At 40.4% G+C, this 19,256-nt stretch overlaps 1 protein-coding gene across 3 annotated transcripts in view; it reads left to right on the top strand.

The window, feature by feature from the left end:
- Positions 1–19,256, top strand: part of LOC128698060 (UBA-like domain-containing protein 2-B) — a 190,356-nt gene that overhangs the window by 95,313 nt on the left and 75,787 nt on the right. For 2 of the 3 annotated variants that reach the window (XM_053790135.1, XM_053790137.2), the window contains one exon: positions 11,072–11,140. The exons of the other annotated variant lie outside the window; for it this stretch is intronic. In XM_053790135.1, coding sequence (XP_053646110.1) covers positions 11,072–11,140 — 69 coding nt within the window. The remainder of the gene's footprint in view (positions 1–11,071; positions 11,141–19,256) is intronic. 3 annotated transcript variants of the gene reach the window in all.

Below are 19,256 nucleotides of genomic sequence, written 5' to 3'. Positions count from 1 at the left end.
GGAATGATGGAATCCCCGAGGGCAGTTTGTCAAATTTCATATACATAAATAGAAGCCTGAGATTTTCCCCAATCCACCTCACCTTTCGCATCCTCCCTATCCCTCCTTTCATATGCCTTTTTTACCAACATTATCAGCATCGTCTAGATATACTCTTGTTTAAGGTGTTTAGGGAACCAAAATGCAGAGATCATACACAGGCCTTCAGCGTTCTTTACTTCATCGCCGACTATGGAAAGTTGGCAACGCGTATTCTCAACAGGAACAACAGTGATACAACAGAGATAGCACCAGCCAGGTTCTTACTTTTCTACCTTTCAGCAACGTCGCATGGAACGTGTTCCTGACAGTGACACCTGATCCTGACAATGAACTTTAGCCGGTTTAAAATAAGTACTAACTCTTCAACCTCTTGCTAAAGGCTTGGTAAGAAGTACACAGATTGGTAACAGAATTACCGATGAAAATAAATGGTATAAAATACCGACACAATGGAAACATAAACACATATGCAGTTTAATGTGATCCTTTATTGACAACGTTTCGCCCACACAGTGGGCTTTTTCAAGTCACACACAGATCTACCTGGGGTGGAAGGTACCGGAGTATTTATAGTCAGGTTCAGAATGTTGAGGTCAGGTGGAGAATGCTGCATCTGGTGATCTACCGGGTGGGGTTATAGAGTCTTGGGTAGCTTGGCAGGGGTATTGGACAAGTTGGGAGTAGACCTTCTGCAGTGCTCTATGTTCTTATGTGGGATAGCGATGAAGAAGTTTCTTGGCAAGTGGTTCAGCTATGTTATAGAAGCCGTTGTTCTGGTTGAAATTGTTGGTTATAGAGATAAGCGATGATTCCAGGATTCTTCGGTATTGAGTATTGTCTTCTGTGGCGAAAAGTCTTAAGTTTCTGTAGGTAAGACGCTCAGTGACAGACAGATAGACAAACTTGAGACACAACATGACTACTGGACCTCTCTCCTTGACGAAGACATTCGCAGACCCACAAACCAACACAACCTTTTCTATTCCTTGCATGATCCTGCTCCTAACCCTATCTACAAATAACCTTGGATTCGCTGACAGGTACCTTCTATGACAGGTACCATTCTCTGATCCACGTTCGCCTTAGCTTTTGGTTTAAGACATGGCTCAGTTCTACTCTCCTCCCTAGCGCTAAACTTCGCCTGTTCCTTCCTCCCCGCTCACCCCACCGGAGTCCCAACACAAGAGCCTGAATTTCTCTTCTCAATATCTGTCCCACGATCGCCTTCGCTGCTGGGTTATGCCCTGGCTCTATTTCTACGACTAAGAACACTCCTCTCCAGCACTATTCTTCGTCTGTCCCGTCTTCCCCGCTCATCCCATTTGGGATCTTACCTGAACTTTCGTTCGTTCGTTCGTTACCCCAGGTATACTGAGACACTCCGCAGGCAACTAGGAGTGATATTCCCTCCCGAAGAGGACCCAGAGATGACTGCGGCCACCATAGTGTACCATGGAGTCAACGAACCAGACAAGCTGTTACCTGTGATAACGATATATCCTCCTCCTCGCTAGTGTCCATAGTTAGGAGTACGTATGGTGTTGTCGCTTATGAGATGCACCAGTTGAACTGACCAGAAGAGTGCTTGAGCAGCATACGTCGCATCATTGTAGAAACCTTTCTCCCTCGGGAGCCAGAGACGGGTCATCGCAAGATTGAGACCCGTGCCAGGACTACGGTCTTGGCGAACATTATACATACATACACCCCAGGTAGATCTGTGTGTGACTTGAAAAAGCCCACTGTGTGGGCGAAACGTTGTCAATAAAGGATCACATTAAACTGCATATGTGTTTATGTTTCCAGAATTACCGATACTGGACGTGTGATAAAAATTATGCAGACGAAATAACGTAATCTCTGTAAGCAAGAATACGATAATATAAATATTTACACATGTACCAAGACGGCCAGAACAACGCCTGTGTCCAACACAGGGGTGCACAGAGCCACCTCATGATCTAAGAAGCCAAGCTAGTAACCGGACGAAACCACGTAAGTTTCAGAGGCTGCCGTAATAGCAGTCGCCAACACCATCCCAGGGAAATCCATGGTCTTTGCAAATCGATTGGTGGCCAGGCTAAATACAGCAGTTGATGACACCAGCCAGGGAGGTCACGCGTGCTCTCTCTCTCTCTCTGTCTATATATATAGATATACAATATATATATATATATATATATATATATATATATGTATATATATATATATTATATATATAATATATATATATATAAATAATATATATATATATATATATATATATATATATATATATATATATATATAATAAATAATATATATATATATAAATAATATATATATATATATATATATATATATATATATATATATATATATATATATATATATATATATATATATATATAATATATATATATATATATAATTGTTTTGGTGTTCGCTGTGTTCGAGCTGAAGAAGTCACTCTTGGCGAAGTGTTTTCTAAATACACTGTAAATGTTTTGATCTATTTATGTCTTTACTTCTTCTGGTCATATACTTGCAGAAAGTATATTCTCCCGAGTAGGTGGGTGATGTTGACCATTGATTGGATCAGTACATTGTCTGATGACCACCTGCCTGACAGCTTCATCACGATATTAGTAGGTAGTAATTACACTGTCAGACGACACATCCTTCAACTCTTGATGGCCCTTAAACAGGCTGCTACTGACATGGTAGTATTGGTAGAGTATACCCAAAGTCCAATGGCATGATGTGGGTCATGCCATTGGACTTTTATGAAGCCACAAATTCATAAAATGAGTGTATACGTGGAGGGTGTTCCGGGGGTCAGCGCCCCCGACTCAAAACTGCATTTATATATGATTAGCCTATTTATCACTATTTCTCTGGGAACCCATAGCGACCTCTCGCAGAACCCTAGGGTTCCGGGGAACCCCGATTGAGAAACGCTGAGCTGAGGTGATGATTAGGCTGTTGCTACTTTTTTTGTTGACCGTGAGACGGTGTGCTGTATATCTGGTGACGACTGTATCAACGGCTCCAGTGTTGTCGGTTCTCACAACCACTTATCTACAAGTTGATAAATTAGACACGTGTGCAACACTTGAGTATATTGTGAAAAAATTTCGCCACACAGTGACTTCAGTCCAATACAAAGAAGAATGGTGAAGATCAGCAGTTTAAGGTAATCAGTTCCTCAGCCTGGAGACTGATTATCTCAAACTCCTGATCTTCAACATTCTTCTTTATGTCGGACTGATGAAGCCACTGTGTGTGTGTGGTGGAACGTTTCCACAATAAAGATACCCAAGTGTTGCATATGTGTCTAATTTATCAGCTCCAGTTTTATGTAAATTCTTCCCCGCTTTTCTTTTAAGCAGTAATTGATAAAGTATGTAGGGAAGCGTAGTTCCATGAACATCCTGTAGGTGAGCTCATTTTTTTTCTTTGAGAAATGTAGAGGAAGAGATGATGATGTGGGCGCTTAAGAATAAGTTTATTTTAATAGCGCCCTGTTTCGTTCTGTTGTTGTGATGTGATAGGAACGGCTTACCATTGTTTTTGTTAGCTAATTTACTGTAAACCCTAAAATCAACTTTAATGTCACATTAGTTGCACCTGTGTCCTTTTATCTAACATATTGTCGATAATTCTACCAACATTATTACGACTTTACCGTCGTTTGTGCAGGTCAAGACCAACAGAAAAAAAAATCTGTAGTATTCATTCTCTCTGATAAACTTGATAAAGTGTTCTGCTGAGTTGATGATGCTAATCAGGTCGTTGTTTTAGAGGTTTAGTTAAGATGAGTTAACGACGCTGTGGTACCCGTGACAAAACACCTCAACATTACTTCTGTAGAGAAAAGAACAAAAAGGCACAATACCGTGACTGGAACAATACACAAATATGCCGCACATAGGAGAGAGGAGCTTGCTAGCTGTCTCACTCTTGTCTGTTATTGTGACTTTGTAAACGGTCCAAGTCGGACCTAAACGTCGTCGTAAGCTCCTATTTCCTATGTGGGGGTTATTTGTGTATTACTTCCATATTGATATTTGGTGTCTTCTAGTAGCTGCCTTCTAGTGGCTGCATTCATTGTCAGTACCTGATCAGCCGGGCTGTGGTTCATACGGTGTAATACGGGCGGCCAGCAGTAACAGTCTGGTTGATCAGGCCCTGATTCACCCGGAGGCCTGGTCAAGGACTGGGCCTCTGGGGCGTTGACTTCCGGAACACCCTCCAGGCATATTCCAGGTAGTACTAATCATTCTTGTAATTACCTGTATGTAGCTACAGTAGGAGACCTGTGTTCATGGTGTCTCTTCTTCAGTACCCCATATAACTTTTTTGAAAAATATTCAGTGTTTGCAGCGCCTGCTAATTCCTCCTATATTGCATTCTGCTGGTCAACCACTCTATTTGAGAAGTTTTTTTTTTTTTGTTTTTTACTAGCCTCTCTGTTTCGTTTTTTCTTCAAATTGCATCTTTGTAACGCTTTAAGTTGGAACTTACGAATTGCGACAAAAGATGTGAGTGTATGGACCCGGCTGTGGTGCCGGGGTTGAAATATCCTTAACGGCGTGTCCTTAAGGCAGCTCAAGCCATTTTCGAACCTTCTAAGTAGCATTCTATCTGCTGTTCCTTCTAATACCAAGTATTGTACATTCAATGGTGTTAGACACCGCCTAACACCATTGAATGTATAATACTTGGTATTAGATGAGAGTTATGTATTGACAAGTTTTGCTGAGGCTTTAGGGAAGCTTAAATGTTAAGTCTCTCCTCAAGCTTTTCCACACGAGGTTTACCCTCTGCTTGTCGACGAGAAATGTGTATGATATCTTGATAGCTTTAGTTCTATGTAGATAAGTGGTGTCTTCTAGTAGCATTAATTCATGTACATATCGTGATATGTTTAGTTCTGTATACATAACTGGTGTCTCCCAGTAGCACTAGCCATTCTTGTGCGCGTGATAACATTACTGAAGCAGTACTGGTATACAGTACCGACACGTTCATGAATAAGACATGTGCAGCACCTGGGTATTTTTATTCTGAAGACGTTTCGCTCGCCAGTGGCTTGAACACTTCAATACAGATGTTATTTGAAGGTGTTGAAATTGGAGAAAGTGGAAGACTGTCTCCAAGACTGCGTTGCTGAATATATATATATATATATATATATATATATATATATATATATATATATATATATATATATATATATATATGTCGTGCCGAATATGTAAAACTGGTCAATTAGCAAGAACTCATTTAAAATTAAGTCCTTTCTGAAATTTTCTCTTATACGTTTCAAGATGTATTTTTTTCATTAATGTTGATGTAAAAATTTATAATTTTGCACCAAAAGAATCTTAGAAAACTTACCTAACCTTATTATAACAAGAACAATTTATTTTAGCCTAACCCAACTAAATATATTTTAGATTTGTTTACAATAATTTAATACTAAACAAACACAGTGAAATATATTTTTTTCGTTAGGTTCAGAAGGATTTTGGCGAAATTATTGCATACTCAAATTTTCGCTTGTCCTATATGGCAAGATGAGCGTTGCTATTTAAGCCAAGATCGCAAGTTCTGCCTATTCGGCACGACATATATATATATATATATATATATATATATATATATATATTCAACAAGTTGGCCGTCTCCCACCGAGGCAGGGTGACCCAAAAAAGAAAGAAAATCCCCAAAAAGAAAATACTTTCATCATCATTCAACACTTTCACCACACTCACACATTATCAAAGCTTTTGCAGAGGTGCTCAGAATACAACAGCTTAGAATCATATACGTATAAAGATACACAGCATATCCCTCCAAACTACCAATATCCCAAACCCCTCCTTTAAAGTGCAGGCATTGTACTTCCCATTTCCAGGACTCAAGTCCGACTATATGAACATAACCGGTTTCCCTGAATCCCTTCACTAAATATTACCCTGCTCACACTCCAACAGATCGTCAGGTCCCAAGTATCATTCGTCTCCATTCACTCCTATCTAACACGCTCATGCACGCTTGCTGGAAGTCCAAGCCCCTAGCCCACAAAACCTCCTTTACCCCCTCTTTCCAACCCTTTCGAGGACGACCCCTACCCCTCCTTCCTTCCCCTATAGATTTATATGCTTTCCATGTCATTCTACTTTGATCCATTCTCTCTAAATGACCAAATCACCTCAACAACCCCTCTATATATATAAATATATATATATAAATATATATATAATATATATAAATAATATATATAAATATATAAATATATATATAAATAATGTACCGAATATGTAAAACTGGTCAATTAGCAAGAACTCATTTAAAATTAAGTCCTTTCTAAAATTTTCTCTTATACGTTTAAAGATATATTTTTTTCATTAATGTTAATGTAAAAAAATTTAATTTTGTTCCAAAAGACTCTTAGAAAAGTTACCTAACCTTATTATAACAAGAAAAATTTATTTTGGCCTAACCCAACTAAATATATTTTAGATTTGTTTACAATAATTTAATACTAAACAAACACAGTGAAATATATTTTTTTCGTTACGTTCAGAATGATTTTGGCGAAATTATTGCATACACAAATTTTCACTTGTCTTATATGGCAAGATGAGCGTTGCTATTTAAGCCAAAATCGCAAGCTCTGCCTATTCGGCACGATATATATATATATATATATATATATATATATATATATATATATATATATATATATATATATATATGCAAAACAACCATTGTGAAAGAATAGCGAAATTGTTGATATAAAGGTGGCAGATAAGGTACATGTTGTTACGTGTGTATCACCGATTATAAGGCGAAAATCTCATCCAGCTCCTCAGAGCTGGGGCGTGTGCTCAAAATACAGCAGGCATTACCCCTTTGAACAGCCGCACTGAGCCGCTGGAACAGAAAACTAGCTGCCCTGGGATCCCTAGTTACCCTGATGAGTCTTTTTCCCAGCTCCTTAAGGAATTTGGATGCACTCTTTCCCTATGAGCCAAGGGTCTCTGAGCCTATGGGAACAAACATATAATGATGGGCAAGTTCTCCATATTTTCTAGACTTTTGGGACTCCCTGAAGCTGGCAACTGCCCCTCCTTCCTCTCTGGTGTATTGGAGATAGGTATCAGCCAAGGTAGATGCACATGTATAGTCCCACACCACCTGCTTCCCATCTGTCCAGGCTTGAAGGGTGATACCATCTGGACGCTTCTGGTTGCCATCAGATCTGCATAGTTGGGGTGGCTCCCTTACTGCTGGGCATTCAGCTGTTGTGAGGCTCCTCTTGATGTCATTAACCTCCTCATGTCTTGCAATCTTTCTCTCGGATTTAAGGCACACAAGAACATGGTACCCGAATCGGTCTGCTGCTTCACTGCCACAAATACACCTGTGTTCGGCGAGAATAGGGGCGGCAAGTCGAAGGGCAACACCGATGCGAATGGTCTGTGGGTCGAGGCGTGTGCCAAGGCTGGAGTTGGGAACAGCCAACAGAAAGTCCCCAGCATGAGGGGCTCTCACTGCCAGGAGGCGGGCTCTATCCTTCCCTGACACACTCTGAAGCATTGTTGAGGCTATATTTTCCACTATTGGACCATCCCAGTGCGATTGTTTGTAGTTGTTGGGGGGAGCAGGTCTGGTTTCAGAGCCCGTTAGATTATCCCAGATCATTGCTCCGTCAATGAATTTTTGGTCCTGGACTCCAATCTTGTCCCTAAGATGTTCAGGGAGAATCGCTGCTACAAGCTCTCTGGATGCAATACACGAGGACAGAAAAGCAGGTAACGCAATCTGTGATGACTTGCGGACACCAATGCCTCCTAGTATGACTGGAAGTGTAGCTTGGTTCCACTGCCCGTCTTCTAGAGTAAGGTTAAGTACTTTCGTAAAAATCTGCTTCAGAATACTGTCATATTCGTGCAGTATAGGGTTATCATATGAAGGTGCACATCTTAGGAAATATGTCAACCTGGGCAGACTCAAGCACTTTGTGAGAAGGTACAAGGCATCGTGGGTGTCCAGATTGCCTATTCGTTGTTCCATTCTCCTTAACTCTTCCAATTTCTTCCTGAGAATTGTGTCAATGGCATTGCTTCCCAGAGGTGCTCCTAGCAAGACACTATTTGTGGGGGCAATGACTGCTGCTCCTGGTAGTTTTGATCTCACTGCATTTATCACTCGTTGACTGACTGAGATTTCACATTTGGATGGATTCAGGATGAGACCCATTTCCTGTCCCCGTGTCATTACCTGTGTAAGGTCATGTAGGAGGGACTCCTTTGTACCTGCTAGTGTGCCATCATCTAGGAACTAGATGTTTAGCTCGCTGGTCAGTCTGACTGCGATTTCCCTAACTGCTATACAGAAGAGAAATGGTGCAAGAGGATCTCCTTGTTGGACACCCTCCGATGATGTGATTTCATGCTCTCCAAAGAGAAGCAGTGATTCCTTGCTATACCTAGCTGAAACAAAAGGGAAGAGACTATGGAAATGTTCTTGTACTGCTGCTAATACCACGTCTCTTTTCAGGAGATTGAACGCATTCTTAAAATCTAATTTTACCACTGCATTGTCCTCAGGCAGGTTGTTGATATACGCCCTTGTTGCATGAACCGCTGCTTCACTTCCTTGAGAGACCCCAAAGCCAAGCTGGTTTGGTTGAAGCATCATGGCTGCCTGTGCACGAATACTTCGGACAGCAGCTTTGGATGCGAGGCGGCGTAACGTGTTGCCTACTGCAATTGGCCGAATTCTTAAGTGCACAAAGTGTTGCACCAAAAAAGAAAGGTCTAATTTCATCAGGAATCAGACCAGCCAACGAATTGTTGACGAACATTGTGATCTCTGAAAGCAGTGTCTCTGCAATTTCCCCAATAACTGGATTAACCATTTCCTTTAAATGCTGTGGCCTTATTCCAGTGTAACCCCCAGCAGAGCCAGATAGGAACGACATTATTGCTTTGTAAATGTCTGAGTCTTCCACAATCAATGGTTCCATAGTGGGGACAGAGGTGTTGGAACTGTTGGTGCCACTGGTTTCCCTGGTAGGGTGCTTTCCTCTAAGTGCTTCAGCCGTGTCAGCATCCCTGGGAGCAACTGTATCTTTACTGGTAATAATTACTGGTATCCACTCGTCATTCTTGAGCACATGATAATATTACTTGTATAAACGCTGCTTTTATCTTGCAGTAACACTCGTCATTCTTGTGCACGTTGTGACATGCATTCTAAGCATAAATCTTTTTAAGGTAATATTGGTGTAGGTCACTAGTGGTCATTGGTGGTGGTGTTAATGCATCTGTTAGGTCAGAGCAGGTGGCATGGGTGTTGATCATACGAAGATCCTAACGTTAGATAGCCTAACCTAAGATAGTCTAACCTAACCTAAGATAGCCTCACCTAGCCTAACTTAACCTTACGGTGCTTAACCTAACATAACCTAGCCCAACTTAACCTAACCCAAATAAAAAAAATATGGGGGATCGTCTGTGTGAGGAATCTACTTACACATCAGTCACTAACAGTGAAATGCTGACTGTGTATAAACAGTCGGAATTCCTATTGTTTCTTAATGTGATGGGTTGCATGCTGAGTGCCTTTTCAACTTGGCTGTGTCTGTTAGTTACCCGCTAGCCCCTTCAGTGTCTCATGAGTTGTTTGATAACTGTGTCGTGCTTATTGTGACCTTGATTCAAGATCATTGATCTTGAGTCCGGGCCACTGTGACTTTGAGTCTCATCAGAGAAAGACGCTACTTGACTGTGCTCTCAGTAATTGTAAACACGCGAAGTGGGTTGTGATGACCCAAATATAAAGTTGATTTAATAATACTCATTCATTTAAACTTGGTTCCGATAGCGCTTCCACAACCCAAATATTATCCAGTTAGTTTACCAACTCTTATTAATCGGGACACTTGACTGGTTCAGTTGACTGTGTGTGTATGTGTGTGTATCTATCTGCTAGGTCAATTACCAAGGCTTCATTGTTTCTTAGAATTAGTCGTTTGCACAGCTGTTGTCTTGGGAATGAGGTCAGATGGCCACTGTGAATTGAGATGATCCTTCCACATGCCACTTTTGTGTTAGCAAGTATTGTAGCTTTAAAGCTTCCCTGGTCAAACTTGGATCAAGCAGGGTCTTGTGACTTGTACGTATAGTGTAGCCACACTGTGCGTGTTTCCATAATGTAACTATAATATACAATATTGCAGCCACAGTGTTCCCGCATTGTAACTATATTATACTATAATGTAGACACACTGTGGGTGTTCCCACAATTGACTATAACATACGATAGTGTAACCACACACTGTGGGTGTTCCCACAATGCGACTATAACATACGATAGTGTAACCACACACTGTGGGTGTTCCCACAATGCGACTATAACATACGATAGTGTAACCACACACTGTGGGTGTTCCCACAATGTAACTATAACATACGATAGTGTAACCACATACTGTGGGTGTTCCCACAATGTAACTATAACATACGATAGTGTAACCACACACTGTGGGTGTTCCCACAATGCGACTATAACATACGATAGTGTAACCACATACTGTGGGTGTTCCCGCAATGTAACTATAACATACGATAGTGTAACCACACACTGTGGGTGTTCCCACAATGCGACTATAACATACGATAGTGTAACCACATACTGTGGGTGTTCCCGCAATGTAACTATAACATACGATAGTGTAACCACACACTGTGGGTGTTCCCACAATATAACTATAACATACGATAGTGTAACCACACACTGTGGGTGCTCCCACAATGTAACTATAACATACGATAGTGTAACCACATACTGTGGGTGTTCCCACAATGTAACAATAACATACGATAGTTTAACCACATACTGTGGGTGTTCCCACAATGTAACTATAACATACGATAGTGTAAACACACACTGCGGGTCTTCATGTTATTTTTTGTTGCACACAGCAAGAGTGAACAGGTTTCTGAGGCGTTGCATGTGTTGATCTTTACAGACTGCTCTGAGTGTGTTCTTCCAAGAAGCTGTACCTAACGGCGGCGCCTCTCAGCACCACCTCAGCCACGTGAGTACCTCAGCTGGTAGCACAGCATCACTCATCACTCAGCTGGTAACACAGCATCACTCATCACTCAGCTGGTAGTACAGCATCACTCAGCTGGTGTATTAGCAAGTGGGAGGAGGAAGGGATGGAGGGTGTCCTAGGAACCAGGGGGAGTGGAGAATGGAGGGTGTCCTAGCAACCAGGGGGAGGGGGGGAATGGAGGGGTACCCTGGTAACGAGAGGGATGAAGGGTGCCCTAGCAAACAGCGAATGAGTGTCCGTCCTAGTAACCAGTGAGAGGAAGGGTGTCCTAGCAACGAGAGAGAGGGAGGACAGTGTCCTAACAACCATTGGGAGGGAACCTGAAAGGATGCTTCCTGGAGTGAATTTGTCCTGGTGGATCAGGTTCCCATTTTTAACATCAGCAAAGATACCGAACGGTTGTGCTTGTGTCTTATTCGTTCTAGGAACTAACTTATCTAGAGGTTGCAAAATACAGACGTTCTCTAGATTCTTGGAACAGATGGAATGTTCACGTGCCCTATAATAATATAATAATAATAATTTATTATTATTATTATTATTATTATTATTATTTCTACAAGTACATGATACAACATATAAAGACCATTGCTAATTTTTTGGTGTTTTTTTTTTTTTAAGTTTAACTTTACCATTTTTTAAACATTCTCAGTAACATTTTTTCGTTTGTTTTCTCACAAATTATTGTTTATTACTGGGAAATACTTGTGTAATGCATCTTGGGCAACGTTCACTGGACTATTTGCATGCGTGGGTGACGTGTGTGCAATGTTACCGAGGTCATTCCCAGACTTTGTTTCCGTGAGAGAGGTTTAGACAGGCTCTGATCACCTTCAAGAATGTCAACAGTAGTGTATGTTAGAAGATGCTTGGTATATATATATATATATATATATATATATATATATATATATATATATATATATATATATATAAGACACTTGTGGAAGATTTACGTATCTTTATTCTGGAAACGTTTTGCCACACAGTGGCTTCTTCAGTCCAGTGTAGAGAAAAGGGAAGTTGAGGAGGAGTTTGAGGTAATCAGTCCCTCAGCCTGAAGTCGATGTGTTCAGTCCATCAGTCTTGCCAGTCTTGACAAGATTGTCAAGACTGATGGACTGAATACAACAACTTCAGGCTGAGGGACTGATTACCTCAAACTCCTCCTCATCTTCCGGCTTTCTCTACACCGAACTGGAGAGGCACTGTGTGTGAAATGTATCCAGAATAAAGATTCCCAAATGTTTCGCAAGTGTCTCATTTATCAACTTGTTGGTTTTCTAAACAATATATACATACGTTTGGTACAGGTAATCAAGTGTGTTGATGCCATTTTGACACTTTAATCTCGGACTAGTATATTATTATTATACATCGTATTTTGCCTAGATGCTGGTGAGGAGTTCTTGATCTAAGAAAAAGCGCCATGTGACCCCTACGGGTTTAGCGTTTTCCTCCGATTAAAATATAACAGTTGTGAATGGCATCAGTCATCAGTGGTTGTTGCATCGTATGAAGTGGATGGAAGGTGTTATGGGTTAAAGCTGTGTACACACAAATTTCTGTTGTATTCTGTGCAATAACTGGAAAATGTATCTTGTGGTCAGAGTTAAACTTCAAGTGTTGATGTGTTTTCGTCAAGGTGAACAATATCATGTGCCAATTTTATTAATCAAATTGGTTTCTGTGAAATAATTGGTTAATGTGTCTTCTGATCAGAAATTAGTCACAGTGTTTGACTTTCTTCGGTTTTCTTAGGTTAAGTCAACTTAATGTCTTTCATATATCTGTAACGTGTGTGTGGTCTCATTGCCATTGATAAAAATTTGCATATGTAAGACTTACTCAAAGCTGGTCAATCTTACTTAAAGAAAAATTTGGTTTGATTTTTGTCAGTGTAGGTCCCAGTTTGCTTTATTGTGGAAGAAATTGGGAAATTGAAATACTTCTTTTCCTGCGATAACTTCTGAATGTGGCGTCTGATTAGCTTCAACCTTCCATGCTGATAACTTGATCTAACTTTTGGTATATTTGAATGGTTTGAATTAGATTTTTATTGAAGAAATTTGGATATTAGTTTCTATATGATGACTTGTGAATGCCCTATCTGATTCCTTTCACATCTTCAGCGCTAATATTTAACTGCATTATCAACTTCTGCCGCACTCTGCACTGTTCAAATCGTGTACGTTGAAGCAGAAGGGTCTGGGATTATGGAATTAAGGTATACCGTTCTCGGATCGTGCAACAACTGAAGTACATGTAATTCAACATGATCTTCAGTTTGTAAGGGAAGAACTGAAGCAGTAGGGAAAGAGAGTCACTATAAGTTAATTGATGTGATGCACAAGTCGAATTCCTCTTACCAGGACTACGAACCAAGTAATTCACATTACTTATTGTTTTAACAATTTCTAATGGTCCAACAAACTTCACTTGTAAAGCATGTCCTGAAACAAACCTGTTCACTCTACCGTATAGCGAGCAGTAATAATGGCAATCTCTCGAGAATTCTCGCTAAACACTTCAGAGTCTAGAAGAAGCGTTCCAATGCTTCTTGTGACTGTGGGTGATAACTGGTAGACAGAACAGAAGTGATTTCCAGGTTAGATAAGGCTTCCCAATTTTTTTTAAGTGAAGTTAGATCCTTGACTGAGCTTCTCTAGAAGTCTCACCCGAGAGAAGAATCGTTCCAGTGAATGAACAGTCGAAAGGGAGTTGATCCTTCTTATAGTGGTAGCTTCAGGATAGCGAGTTGAACAGTGCATTATGGTAAATAGGTACTGGTTGCCAAGCCTCGTCCTAAGAAGTGGACCAACACGGTAAGTCGAGAAAATGGTTCTCCAAAAGCAGGTATGGGCACAAGTGGTGCCGGTTTTGAAGACTGATTTGTCTTGCCAGTCACCTAACAGTATGACAATTCTTAACAAATGAAGTATCCAACTGTCTCATCCTTGGTCATGTCAAGTTTTTAGCCAGGTTGACCAGTCTTTTTCACACCAAGATGTCAGTTTAGAGGACTGTTGTGAGTTAACTCCCTACCTTGTATACGAAACGACTCAGGCAATACAATAAGGTACTTCACAGTTATAATAAAACGAGGAGTAAAATCTGTCAAAACAGCATTGATGTAGTAGCGATGATCCAAGCCCTTAGATTTGCCCTCAGTGCAATATTTCCGAGTTTCTCTAGTGATGGATCAGTGAACTCTTCCTTAATAAAGTTTTAGTGTGTAAGTGGAGTGATACCAGTCCTCTCCCTACTAGGAGTTTTCTCACTCTTAGTCGCTATGCAGACTAGGGAGGAAATACGTCACTGGGTAACATGCTCAAACCTAGCTCGCCAGCATCCACAGAAGGAGCAGGTGGCCAAGCAGCTTCCTGTACTCGTGCCACAGCACGCATCACAACGCTAAAGGATTAGATGTATGAGCATCCAGGACACAAGTTTACTCGCTTGAATTATCCATGACCATGGGGTCAGTACGAATACTAGATGCTGCCATGACATCATTTCCAGTCAGAAGGCTGAGCATCCTTCATCGGAAATTTCCTGAAATTCTATCTACTATATATCCAAAATAATAACTTGTTTCAGTATATATTTTATTTAGAGGTACTTTCACAATATTCCCTCCATGGGGTTCTAGAAGCACATCAATATTTATATGTTTTATCTGACACGGGAAGAACGTTATCTTTTAACGTCAACAATGCACCTGAGTCACGATATTATTATTTCTTTTACATTTGTATAGTTCATGTCAACCTTACCAGTTGAATAAAAGTGCCTCATTGCAGAGCGCACATTTTCCGCGGACAGTTTATCCTCTCTTATTCATCTCCATTGCATAGGGACATTAGGCGAGGAGAGGTCAATTGTGGCCGTGAATTTTCTCCCATAGGAGACCAGTTACATATTAGGCTGATGTCCTTGTTGGTGTCATTGTTGATGTCTGTTGTTCTGGAGGGTGAGTATACACAGCAGAGATAGGCGCCCCATCCTGTTTGGTATGCCTCTGTAAAACTTTTTTTTTTTTTTTTTTTTTTTTTGCAATAGAAATATTTAAGGTCTCTCCTTCCTTTACCTTTATTCTGTCTCCAGAGACTTAAGTACACAAATAAACCGCACATATTAGAGAGGAGCAGCTTACGACGACGTTTCGGTCCGACTTGGACCATTTACAAAGTCACACTGCCGAAGATTTCGAAACTTCGGCAGATTTTGTAGTGGAAGGTGGATGACGATACTGAGGTGAGGAATTACCCAAGTTTTTCACCTGTAAAGATTCAGTGGTAGACCCTACATCCCTTAGCGTTTACTCTTACCTTAATGTAAACCTTTGTTTGGATGAGTTTTTTTTTTTTTTTTTTGTAAAATCTTATGAGTTACCTCATAAGTATGAGCTCTGGTAGCCATTTCCGACACTTCGGAAAAGGATGGTCTATCATATATTCCTGAAGATTTGGAGGAGGACAACTGTACAATTCCTCCTACAAAATGAGCTCGAAGAACTCATTATAATCAGCTTGAGTGGCAGTACATCATCTCTGATAGACAGTTTTCTTCTCTTTAGCATATTTAGTATAGGTCTGCCCTTGCTTCTTCCTCAGTGTACGAAATGTATGTTGATAGCAAAGAGGAATTAGCTCATATTAATGAAGAACAGCTTCTTTAACTTTATCATTGTGCATCTCATATGGTAACAATGTTGAATACTGCTGACTTTTTCCAGTTAAATCAGTGGTCCTTAGGTCAGCTTAATGAAGCTGCCTGACAGGAGATTGTAGACCATTAAGTTCCTTAGGACGAGTTCCAGTATCCCACCTCTGAGGAGGCTCTTCTCTGGCTCTCAAGAGACTGCATATCTCTATGACTATGAGTATGTAACTCAGTGATTTGTGTCAATTTGTCTTGAGAAACGAGGCATGAGACTGAGGTACTTGTGTTTAACCCACAGTATGAGGTGTAGTATTGGTGGGAAGAGATACGGCTCCCTTTTCAATTGGATCATCTAGCAAAGATTCTCCTAAGCTCTCTAAACTAGTCATAGTTAGGTCAACAGGTTTTGACTCTCTTTGGGAGTTGAATTTTCCCGATTTTTTCTCTTACATTTTAAGTAGAGAATCTACAGTTGTAAGATATTTCGAGGTATCTTGCAACTCTCCAATACATTTGTAACTAAAGTGTGCTTAATTATCGGTGTTAAGATTTTCCTATGTTTTACAGGTACAGGCATTGAAAATTTGTATATTACATGAGATCATGGGTACACTGGTTTTGTATGACACACTACTATGTTCAGTTGCACTAGTTTAACTTTAAAGGGGTGAAAATTAAAACTACTTGGACAATTTAGTACTATCATTGCGCTCCCTTACAGGCCCCAAATATTACGTATTTATGCCTGTGCCATTGCAATGAATTCCACAGTGGGAATTACAATGAGACACGTGTATGTGGCTCGTAATAAGAGTGTTCCCACAGTAATGTTGTACTACCAAGGGTGAACCTCGGTATTTAATAAACCCTCAAATTATGTTTGGGAAAGTGAAACATTAAACCTAAACACTACTTAAAAAGGGTTATTATACTAGGTAAAACGTGTGTTTGAATATATTAAGAATTAGGTCGAGTTTATTAGTGAAAACAAGCCAAGTGTTCTACCTTACGTCTCAGTGTAATGTATTTACATGTTAAAATGATTGAGTGAATACTTTACAGAGTGTGAAGCGGTCACACAAGCAGTGCACGTGTGTGTACTGCTTGTGAGCACATTCATGACCACGAATGTGCTCGCTTTAAGAAGTGATGTGTTCAGTGTACTTGCGGGGCGCCTAATGTTTGTATCATATTAATGTATCCACGAACAAGTGTTTCTTGGCAAATATTATATAAAGATACTTTAACATGTCACTCTCATAGTCCATCAAAACTCCCAGACGACCTAAACCACTTAACCAGTATACAGGGTTCGATTCCCTGCCAGTGTGGTATAATGTATGTATGTATGTCGTGCCGAATAGGTAAAACTGGTCATTTAGCAAGAACTCGTTTAAAATTAAGTCCTTTCAAAAAATTTCTCTTATACGTTTAAAGATATATTTTTTTCATTTATGTTAATGTAAAAATTAATAATTTTGTACCAAAAGAACCTTAGAAAACTTATCTAACCTTATTATAACAACCGCAGTTTAATTTAGCCTACTCTAAATATATTTTAGATAATGCAAGATAAGCCACAGGAGGTGGAAATCTTTTCCTCAAGTATTTCAGGCCTACTCTGCGCTATTCGGAGAAAATAACTTCCACTCACTCCTTCATTTGCAACCTTGCAACATTGCACAGCTGACGACGCACTGAGAAGTGTGAAAGTACTTGAGCTGAAGATTTCCAACCCCCGTGGCTTGTCTTGCATAGTTAAGATCGCCTGTCTGCGATTGAGATAAGTTAATAATAAACAAACAATGAAATATATTTTTTTCGTTAGGTTCACAATGATTTTTGCAAAATTATTGCATACACAAATTTTCGCTTGCCTTATTCGGCAAGAAAAACGTTGCTATTTAAACCAAAATCGCAAGTTTTACCTGTTCGGCACGACATATATATATATATATGTGTGTGTGTGTGTGTATTAATGCAATTAACAAACTGCGGCTGGCCGAGGATCGAACCCATGTTATTTTATCCCGCCTCGTGGGAAGCAAGACAAAATTCACGACGCTGTAACCACTTGACCATACAGTCATGTACCTAGCGGAACTAGGCATGTTTCATGATGGTGTCTCACACCCTCACCACATACACTATCATCACTATACATCCACAATTAAGATCATTATCCACCACCTGTGTTGTTCATCCTTGAGTAAATATGCCTATTACCAATTTCTATATTTCACCATAAAGACTATATTGATAGATCAAACAACGCGATTTTTCACCTTTACATCTGGAAATGACAGATGATGTCAGCATAGTTGGTGATCCCCTACATGTGTTGTATAGCTACACCACTCTACACAACCAGTAGCGTACAGTCACTGAGAGTGACGCATCTCAGTATGACGCATAAACCCTTCTGGGGGGGGGGGCTCAAAATTCCACCCCCCCCCCTAAAAAAAAATTATGCATCATTGTGTGAAAAATCCAAAATTCTATTTTTTTTGGGGGGGGGACCCTCTTCTTATTTTTTTTTTTTTTTTTTTTTTGTACTGAGATGCGTTGCTCAGAGTGACTGGTACTAGACTCAAAGTAGGGTGGGAATATCATCAGTATGCAAGGATCAGTTTTACTCTGGACTTGCTCCTTGAACTTCCTCCTCCACATCCACCTCTACATGCACCTCTACATCCACCTCCATATCCACCTCCATATCCACCTCCATATCCACCTCCTCATTCACCTCTACATCCTCCTTCCTCCTCATCCTCAGGCACCTCCTCCACCACCTCGTCCTCCACCAACTGCTCCTCCACCACCTCGTCCTCCACCTCCTCCTCCCTGCTATAAACGGTGTCACTAAACATTATCTTGTTAACCGATAAGATAATTTCCTCCACTGCCTCTCTACCTTCTCATCTCCTTAATTCATTCTCTCTCTGTCTCTCTCTGTCTCTGTCTCTGTCTCTCTCTGTCTCTCTCTCTCTCTCTCTCTCTCTCTCTCTCTCTCTCTCTCTCTCTCTCTCTCTCTCTCTCTCTCTCTCTCTCTCTCTCTCTCTCTCTCGTGGTTAGGTTTGAACGATGTCATGTGTTCAAGAACCCAGCAATCCATTTTTCGCTCTAAATACCATGAACATTTTCCATTTCCTTCCAATTTGGATTGACATTCAGCCTTTAACCTGGGAGGAATTGTGGCCTTAGTTTGTAGTGACTGATGGACTGTTGTGGCCATAGTTTGTAGTGTGACTAATGGACTATTGTGGCCATAGTTTGTAGTGTGGCTGATGGACTGCAGTGGCCATAGTTTGTAGCGTGACTGATGGACTTTTGTGGCCATAGTTTGCAGTGTGACTGATGGACTGTAGTGGCTATAATTTGTAGTGTGACTGATGGACTTTTTGTGGCCATAGTTTGTAGTGTGACTATT

Source organism: Cherax quadricarinatus, chromosome 58 (genome assembly GCF_038502225.1).
Source record: "Cherax quadricarinatus isolate ZL_2023a chromosome 58, ASM3850222v1, whole genome shotgun sequence".
Classification (NCBI taxonomy): Eukaryota; Metazoa; Arthropoda; class Malacostraca; order Decapoda; family Parastacidae; genus Cherax; species Cherax quadricarinatus.
The sequence above is the reverse complement of the archived record's forward strand: the minus strand, read 5'-3'. Positions and strand labels throughout refer to the sequence as shown.